The sequence below is a fragment of the Temnothorax longispinosus genome, chromosome 8 (assembly GCF_030848805.1).
Source record: "Temnothorax longispinosus isolate EJ_2023e chromosome 8, Tlon_JGU_v1, whole genome shotgun sequence".
Taxonomy (NCBI): domain Eukaryota; kingdom Metazoa; phylum Arthropoda; class Insecta; order Hymenoptera; family Formicidae; genus Temnothorax; species Temnothorax longispinosus.
This window is the reverse complement of record NC_092365.1, coordinates 13,425,775-13,436,027: the sequence shown is the minus strand read 5'-3', so window position 1 is coordinate 13,436,027 and position 10,253 is coordinate 13,425,775. Positions and strand designations below refer to the sequence as shown.

The following is a 10,253-nucleotide window of genomic DNA, read 5'->3' as shown; positions in this document are numbered from 1 at the left end:
GCGTAGCCTTACTACTAGCACCAAAATCAGATGTTTTATATTTTTGGAGCACCAAAATCAGGAAATAGTTTAACGCTAGAACCGATCCCGTATTGCGATGTTGAAAGGTACTTTATTCTTGTTCGTATACTATATGTGATCGCTTTTTTATCTTGTATCTTTTAAATTGTAACAGATAGCTCAATTCTGTCAAATACTTCTGAAAGCACTTAAAAAGCACTTAATTTTAGCACTATTTAATTTTTATTTTTGTACGTATTTAGGGTTGGGGTTGCTAGCTTGACGTGAATCTAGCACCGCCACTTTCAAATGCAAATTTCTGCTAAACGGCTTGAGCACTAAAATCAGGAATAGAGCACTAAATTAGCACCTAAATAGCACTTAATTTTAGTACATATCTTATTCCGATTTTTCATGGTGGGGGTGCTAACTTGACAGAGGTCGAGTATGGTGAGTGTGGCAACACATCCCATCCAAGCTCCAACAATTTTTGACGAGTGATCAAACTTGTGTGTGGTCTCGCGTTGTTGTGATGAAACACAACTCCTTTACGATTAACGAGCTCTGGACGTTTCTGGATGACAGATTCGTTCAAACTGCCAATTGCCGACAGTACACATTCGAATTGATTGTTCGGTTCCTTAATAGGAACTCGAAAAACACGACACCTTTATAATCCCACCACACTGAGAGCATAACTTTCCTCTGATGAATATCTGCTTTCGATGTCGTTTGAGGCAAATCATTACGTCGGGACCAAGACCGTTTGCGTTCCACATTGTTGTAAACAATACACTTCTCATCACCAGTTATCATTTGTTTCAAAAAAGGATCGTTTTTCTCATGTTTAATGAGCATATCGCAAATGTTTATACGCGCCATCAAATAAACTTATTTGAGTTCATGAGGAACCCAAATATCGAGCTTGCTTACGTATCTCAGCTTCTTCAGGTGGTCGTGAACGCTTGAATGATGGATGTTCAATGTTTCTACAATCTCTCGTGTCGTGTAACGTCGGTTTGACTCGATCAATGCCTTTATTTTGTTGTCATCAACCTCGGTGGGCCTCCCTGACCGAGGAGCGTCGTTGAGAGCAAAATCACCAGCGCGGAATTTCGTGAACCATCGTTGGCACTGACGTTCTTGTAGAGCATTGTCACCGTAAACTTCACGCAACTTTTCACAAGCTTGACGCGCGTTCTTCCCTTTACGGAAGTAAAACAGTAAAATATAACGAAAATGCACAGTTTGGTCTTCCATTTTCAACTTGTTGTAAAATCTCCAAAGTTCAACCAAATTGCTCAATTTTTTTTAGAATGAAGCTAAAACCGTCAGCTGTCAAATGACATAGCAATAACATACATGCGAATGACTCTAGTACTTCCAAAACTGAACTAGTGCTATCTGTTGTAAAAATACGTCATGACTTTTCCGACAACCCATAATATTCCTGGTATCATTAGAGACGTCCCATATAGACAAAAATATATCTTTTAGAATTTTAAAAGATATCTTGCCATGTCTTTAGATGTCTTGCATTTTTTCCGAAAAAATATCTTTTAGGGATTTAAAAGATGTCTTACGCAACAGTTTGAAATATCTTTAAGATGTCTTCAAGGTATCTTCAGATATCTTGTGTAGCACTTACAGATGTCTAAGATTTCTTTTAGATATCTGGAAGATACATTTAAGATGTCTTAAAGATATCTTGACGATATCTTGAAAATACTTTTTAAGATATATACACGGTATGATTGAGATGTCTTGAAGATATCTTAAAGATATCTTAAAAGGTAAATCCATATGAAATCCATGAAAGTAAAGGATTCTGATTGGTTCATTTCTTTATGCGTTACGTATTATGCGGTGACCCCTTATTTTATCTCAGGCCAAAACATCTCAGCAAAAATATCTCCTCTATAATATCTCAGTCCAAAATGTCTCAGTCCAAAAATATCTCAGTCCAAAATGTCTCAGTCCAAAAATATCTCAGGCAATAATGTATCGAACAAAAATATCTCAAGTAAAATAATATTGGTGGGATGAAACGTCTGCTGGATTCATTAACGTTCTAAATCCTCGATTTAAATGATGCGGATACATGTTTCTAGTGTTGGCTTAATTGTTTGTGATTTATTAATCACAAACCTACTGCCTCCACGCATACACTTTCCACGCGAAACGAGGTGCCACATGGGTTTACAACTTTCCACGCGTGGAAAGTCCATGCATGTACTTTGAAGGCACACTATGTGTTTAGTTTAATAGTAGTGGAGCCCCCCGTAGGGGGGCGGAACCTACTGCCTCCACGCATACACTTTCTACGCGAAACGAGGTGCCACATGGGTTTACAACTTTCCACGCGTAGAAAGTCCATGCATGTACTTTGAAGGCACACTATGTGTTTAGTTTAATAATAGTGGAGCCCCCCGCAGGGGGGCGGAACCTACTGCCTCCACGCATACACTTTCTACGCAAAACGAGGTGCCACATGGGTTTACAACTTTCCACGCGTGGAAAGTCCATGCATGTACTTTGAAGGCACACTGTGTCTAGTTTAATAATAGTGAAGCCCCTCGCAGGGGGGCGGAACCTACTGCCTCCACGCATATACACTTTCCACGCGAGACGAGTTGTCACATGAGTTTACAACTGTCCTAATAATAATTAAATGTAATATTAATTTTTTATAATGATATTTTGTAATAAAAATTTGTAAGATGTAATTGATTATAATGATATTGTGTAATATTAATTGTATGATGTACCTTCGAAGTTAATTATTGTCAGAGATATTTTTGGACTGAGACATTTTGGACTGAGATATTTTTGGACTGAGACATTTTGGACTGAGATATTTTTGGACTGAGACATTTTGAACTGAGATATTTTTCCCGAGACTTTTTTGTATGAGATTATTTAAGAGAGACATTTTGACTGGGAACCGTATTATGCGTTATGCAAAAGTCTGTGTTCCCCATTTTACATGTATATAGCATAATAATGTTAAGTTTATTAATTAAGAGTTGCTGTTTGCAGAAAATAAATAGCAACACATAACACACGTACGGCAGCATATTACATATTTTTATATTATATTACATTTCAACAAAAGGTCGCGTTTGCGCAAATTACTTCAAAAAAATTTGAAATAGATATTTTAAATATTTTAAAATAATCATAATCATTACTTGTAAAAGTGTATGTGTCATCAAGGAGTTTATCAGCGAGTAATCTGTCAATTAAATCAGCCTGCTCAGGTGCGAGTATAAGATAAACGAGAAAACGCAATACGTCTTTTCTCCGAATTGTCCCAAATTGTCGGAGTTTCCAGTACTGCTTGGTTATATCGACACAACTCCAAATGCCAAAACCCTTGTGACGTGCCAATTCCATGAAACTAGATACAAAATGTGATTTATTAAAACTCTTATATAATAAATTTGGATATAAAATATGGCATACGTACTTGTAATATATTAATTTCAATGTCTGAGTTTCTTCGTCGTTCTCATCTGAAGAACTTAACATTAATTTTTTTTTGCTATGATTTGAGTTCTTATAAAATCTTATTTTACCAAACAGATGAGACTGTTTGGCAAAACAAGATTTTATAAGAACTCAAATCATAGCAAAGAAAATTAATGTTAAGTATTTGCTCTTTCCACTTCCACATATATCTTTTGTAAAAACAAAATTCTCATTGGTGTAAGTGTAAATCATACAAAAAATTTTATCATTAGTAAACATTAATTAATAAAATCTAAAAAACTGTTTAGTTGCACAATAATCTTGCCCTTGTTAGATAAAATATGTCAAAAATATGTCAAAGTAAACCAGTTATCTTGACAATGCAGATTAAACATGTAGATTTCAAATTTTACATGTATGATGTATATTTATTATGATTTACCTTTTTTACTGTACCAAACAAAGAGTTTCTATTAGTTTCACCATCGTTTCTTTGTTAGGGATTTTCTATGTATAATAATAAGTCTATGCGTATAATTAAGTACACATTAATCGATGTTACAAAAATTTAAGATTTGTACCATACTCGGACTTCATCAGTTCACGATGATTCTTCGCGCAGATCAGACGTGTTATACCGATGCCATATAATTATTGCCTGTCATGGTTCCCGTCATCTCTGAACACTTATGTAAGTCTCGGTTTTAATTTTAATTTATTTTATTGAGTCGATATTATATCATCTTATCTAAATACATTTATTCAGTTGCCACTAAGTTGGTCCAGAAATGTATGGTGCCTTTTGAAATTGTGAACTTGCATGGGTCTCCACGGGACGATGATACTTAATAAAAACGGAAATTCAATTGGAGCATGATTGACTTGCGAAGAAAGCGTTCTATAATGTTTAAGTTTTTTGACTTTGTGATTGCGGTACTTCTCCATGTTTTGATTGCGATTTGACCCCGATATATGTTAGTTTATTAATTATTTGCTTAATTGATAATTCTGATAAAGTCCGAGTATGGTACAAAATGTCAATTTAATAAATCTTGATACAAGTTAAAATTTTTGTAACATCGATTAATGCTTGTATACTGGTCCTACTCCTCATATAGCCCTTGCTTCAAATGAGCGAAAAATAATATTTTTATTGTAAATATACATTCTTGAAATCCATCCAACAGCCTGTTTCAGTTAAGAGCATCTTTTTGACAATAAATTAAATGATACATTCATTAAGCGCTGACCAATTTTTTAGCTTTCAAACACGACTATGGCTATAAGAAGTCACTACGCCATATGTAGACACCCTATATAAAAAAGTTCAACGATCTCTAAATATTTAGTTAAAAGTATTTTCACATTTAATTTATGTAATATTTATTATATAATATATCAGAATAATTAATTGTACAACTATTCTGCCTACAAGTTCGAGGTTATATATCTTTATTAATTAGAATATAGTTAGTATTATTTAATTGATATACTATACAACAAATATTACATATAAATTAAATGTAAAAATACTTTTCATGAACTTATGTAACGTTTAATAACAGTTTTTTTAAATAAAAAAAGAAAAGGATTACCTCGATAAAAGTAACGCTCTCAAATGACATCCTAACCTCGTTTGTCACCAATGGTCACCAATAACGGGAAGAAATCGCGCAGCGAGATGTATTTGGATATCTTTAATATGTCTTTAATATGTCTATTTCTAATATTTAAAAGATATCTTTTAAGATGTCTTTCAGATGTCTATAGATATCTTTTAAAAATTCTGCAAAGATAACTTCAACAAAATCTTTTTAGACATCTTTCAGACAACTTTTAGATATCTTCTAGAAATATCTTGAAAATATCTTTAATAAGATATCTTTTAGATATCTGCAAGACCTCAATGTTTTCTGGGGTTTTGACCTTGGCTGCAACACCTTCAAATATTATGGCAGGTTTCAAAGTAAGTTAAGAAGTTTTTGTTGTATTGGACAATATTGTTACAGCATGTGCGTGCGTGCGTGCGTGCGTGCGTGCGTGCGTGCGTGTTTAAAAGATGAGTGCAATAAGGATTGCTTTACCTGCTTTCACTATACAATTATCGATGACAAAAATAGCTTTGTAAAATTCCAAGAAGAATTATATGGCGGAATTATATGACGAGCTGCGTGTTGATTGAAGAAGACGAATATAATAGAATATGTCTCAGTTTTGACGTCCCAAGGCCAAAAGTTTTCGGTGATTTATCACATTTCTACCTGAAAATACAAGACATCTGTTTAATTATGATACCTTGTCTTTTCTTCGGTTTTTCTATACAATAATATGAGACTGCATGCTCATACATTAATACAATTCAATGCGTATGTAAGATTAATCTCAAATCTAACCTTAAAAAATAAATGATTACATCCGTTGTAATCATCGACCGGCAACATTTATTAATATACATTTTAAAGAAATATACAAGGTACAAGGTTACTTACATCTTCTGCTTCTCTTGCTTCTATTAGCAACGCGAATCACATGTTCGCACACGTCTCACGCGCGCGGCAACAACAGGTCAAGGCTTGACCGTCAAGCTAAGCGTGTGCCGTGCCGTAATATGAGTCAACATGCCCCAGCCCTACATGAATTTTATTTTAGACATTTTATTATAATAAATTAATATTGTTACTCAAAATAACATGTCGTATAGTAACAAAAACTTTTCTTTTAACTAATAATACGTTACTTAGATTTACTTCTCAAGCTGAAGAACATTAATACGATATTTTGGAATGCTCGAAAATTTACTTGCCACCTCTTGAATCAGATTTTTTTCTTTTTTTATTGTAATATTTACCTGATTTAAATAAAACTTTAGGGGAAGTACCTATGTCATAGAAAATATATTTTGTGATAACTTTTTCATTGTTTCTTTCGCAATAAATACATAAACGGAACGCAACGCCAACTTGCCTCTTGTGCCAAAAAGACCCGATCTCCCCTAACAGGGAGTGGGTTTGGGGGGGGGGGGTGTAATGTCAATATAAATTAACTTTTTTCATGTTTTGGTGGAAAAACCCCGAATTTATCTCCTTATTTTAATTATTCCTTGTATAATTATATAAACTTACACATGTTATTAGATCTTTTTATATTTAATTATGTATTTTTACATCTGATCATATTATATGCATTTTTTCTCGGGTATTTTATAATTGAAAATTGATCATATATAATCTATGCGAAATGAAATAAAACTAATTATATATTTCTGTTTGCAGAGCATACAATTTTCTTGGTCAGTTTATAGTGCATCGTGGGTTGGTAAATCACAAAAAATGAAAAGTGACATTTTCATGATGCTTCAAAGGAGTCAAAAACCGCTTTTAATATCTATGAGTGGTTTATTACCTGCCCTAACTCTAGAATATTATGCGAGTGTAAGAAATACTTTTTAAAAAATATATATTATTTTTATATTTTTGCTACATAATACTTCAGAAAGTTTGTACTATTTGCAGTTTCTAACCTCAGTTTTATCATATTTTATGACAATGAGAGCAGCCATTATTATATAAACCAATAAATACGGTTTATTTCTACCATATCATACGTTACAATTGGTTACAATTAATAAGAATTAGTGTACTTTATGTATATAGAAACAGGAAATTTTAAAATAGATAATAATATAAAAGTGAAATAAAAATTTATATTTTAAATTTTGTTTGTGTAATTTTATTTTATAAAAGGCGATAATCCAAAAGTATTCTGTTAAGACTAAATTAATGTATCATATTCAGAAAGACAAAGAGGTAAATATTATATAAACACATGTTTGAAAATGTTTTATTAAAAAATTATAAAAAAACCAATCATTCGTTATCTATTAACAAAGTTGTACAACTTTTGTTAATTTTATTTACCCGCGCCTCAGTACTTGTCCGCGAGTCAACGTGTTAGCATTAAGTCGATACTCTCACACGCACAGAACGGATCAGCGGAGCAAAAAAAAACACACACACACACACACACCTACATCTATATGTATTAAAAGAGATATGAATAAAAAATAATTATCTGTAAAACCAACCAATTATCTGTAAAACCAACCAATTATCTGTAAAACCAACCAGAGTGTCTCCACGCTTTCTTAAATTCCATGCGAGAAAACGGGACCGTTACATATATAGTATTCTGATACTGTGATTCTTTAGAAATATCTTCCCGTTTGTCTTTTTGAAAAATTCGCAAAATTGAGGTCAGGAGAGTGTAAAACGTAGTGTGACGCGTGGCCGGCCGATTCGCGCGGTCGATCCCAGTATTCGTTTGGCAGGCGCGGATAAAAAGGAGCTTAGCAGTACAAGGCAGGCTCGACGAGAGAAAAAAAGAAGTTCTGCAGCTGCTGCTGAAACCGAACGTACTTTGGAGACTGCATTCTACAGTGCAGGAAATTTTTGAACCGCGTAAGTACGACTGTTCTAACATAAATATTGTATTTTGTGAATGCGATTTTCTCAAAACTACATTTTTTGATAATTTTACCACGATATCTCGATAACCGCGAGAGATATCAATTTGAAATTTATACAGAAGTTGTAAAACACTATGACGCATGAATTATATCTGAAATCATATTGAAAAAAAATATTGCTACAATTTTATAATAACAAATAACTCGAATTTTCCCAAATTTTTCGTTTTCTGGACGCCATTTTGTTAATTTTATTTTTATTTTTAATTTTTCAAGTATAATCAATAAAGGAAAACCTAAGGAGAAGAAATATTCCTGGGATTAGCCAAAACCTTTATCCGTTCGACTGGAATCGTGGTAAAACCGTGGATTTGACAGTTTTCCTCATTACATTGGGACACCGATATTATTGATATTATTGATATGGGAATGACTTTCAATAGATTTTTTCATTTTATAATGTTGTAATTAATACCCTTAACAATAAAAATGTTTTATATTCATTCGCGGCCTTGTTATAAACAATTAAACACAAGCCAATTTTTGCATTTTCAACCCTCTCTAGTCCCCTTAATATCACATATTGGTTTGATAATTGGTACAATGTAAATATTATAGAAAAGTTATTCATGTTATTATTTTTGCTAAAGCTCTTTCTTTTCTTGACTTTGCTTTTATTAACCAACTGCCAAATGAAATTTCAATATTTTTTGTTGTTGAGTTCCATTTATCCGCAATAGCTGCAGCATCTATAAAAAATACAATTAATGTTAATATTGATATTATATACAAACTAAATAAGGACAACATTATACTATATGTTAATATTATAGATACAAAAACATTAAACAATATGTAGAAATTAGTATTTCTTATCAAAAAATAATCTTGAATATTATAATTTTACAAAGTAGTGCAGCGTATATATTAGTAAGCGTTTTTTAAAAAGATTTTTTAGATTTGGATTGAGTATTCTCCAGTCTTCCAATCCATACTAATTCTGTTCCGCATTCCGAGAAAAAAAATCTCTTATAATGTTTTATATATGTTGAGTTACGGTATATGGTATGAATGCAAAATTGTCTGATAGTATATACTTATATATACTATCAATAAGTATGTGTATACATTGAGTAGTAAGTGTATATGTTACAGTAAATATGTGAATGCATAATTGTTCTGCTATACATTTATATTATAATATCAATATGTATGTGCATACATTGACTAGTAAATAGTAAGTATAAACATTTACTGAATTGATATATTTAGTATGACATATGAGTTGTGACGTTGCACGATGTGCACGTCCCAGTCTTCGCCACTCAAACCTTTATATTGCGCGCGTACCCGCTTGTCGTCGAGTTATCATGTTTTTAGTTTAGATATTAGTTACAGGAGGAAGCGGTCGGGCGGCCCGAGTAGGCCGGGTGGCGCCATCCGCCGGCGCGGTGAAGCGCCCCAAAATTATAGGAGGCCGCGAAGCGGGCCCGCCACGATCGTCACTGTTGGGCCGATCTCGAGCGTGCGTGGACGTCCGGCGAGGAGTCCTGAGGGTGTATTAAGCGAGGGCGGCGGCCCTACAAGCCCACTAAGAAGGAAGGATCGAGGACCACGAGAGTGTTGTAAACGACCGGCAATCCCGAAAGTAAGGTAACGGGGCCAGCGGGGCGGAACGTCGAGTACCGTTTCACGTATCATATTTCGTATTTGGAGATGTGCGTAGGATCGCTTCCCGACCTACGCACTAATGTCGTGAATCCCTCGGGATTATTGCTTAGGTCATTTTTACGGGTCTGACAGATCCCGCCCGCTGCTACCCTGTGAATAGAGTAAAAGGGGGGTCCTTTTCCGCTCGACTCGACAATCCGGTGTATGATTGCGTGTGATAGCGTGTCGGCGTACGACGTGGCGGCCTTGCCACGCGTCACGATCTTTGAGAGTGTTATGCGATTATGCGGATCGGCTCAACAGTCACCCTAATATTAGTTTTCGCGCTTCCGTTAATCCGAGTGTATATTTTCGCGTTTCCGGTAGTCTTAGTGTTTCGTTAATCGTAAGTCTCGCGTCCACGGTGGCGTGAATCTCGTCCGTGCGTTCATTCTGGGGCGTATCGGCACGTAGACTCGTTAATTACCGCGCCCGGTGCTTCGAGTATGAGGCGACGGGGTAACGAGTCGGGGGTGTGTATTCCAGATTATTCCATTTTTGGTTTCGCGTTTCTGTTAGTCTTAGAGTTGCGTTCCTCCGGGTGGAGATATCACGCGCCCCGGAGTGTATCGTGCGGAAGTATCACGCGCTCGCGGCGTGGACCGAG

At 34.7% G+C, this 10,253-nt stretch overlaps 1 protein-coding gene across 2 annotated transcripts in view; it reads left to right on the top strand.

Annotated features, from left to right (window-relative positions):
- LOC139817307 (uncharacterized) overlaps window positions 1–7,359 on the top strand; it is a 234,041-nt gene extending 226,682 nt beyond the window's left edge. Inside the window, exons 2-3 of one of the 2 annotated variants that reach the window (XR_011733183.1) lie at window positions 6,744–6,902; window positions 6,984–7,358. Coding sequence is in view for 1 of the 2 variants with exons in the window: in XM_071785287.1 (XP_071641388.1) it covers window positions 6,744–6,902; window positions 6,984–7,040 (216 nt within the window). In the remaining variant the exon portion in view is untranslated. Of the gene's footprint in view, window positions 1–6,743; window positions 6,903–6,983 lie in introns of both variants that reach the window. The other variant, XM_071785287.1, reaches the window with a different exon arrangement.
- The last annotated feature ends 2,894 nt before the right edge of the window (window positions 7,360–10,253 follow it).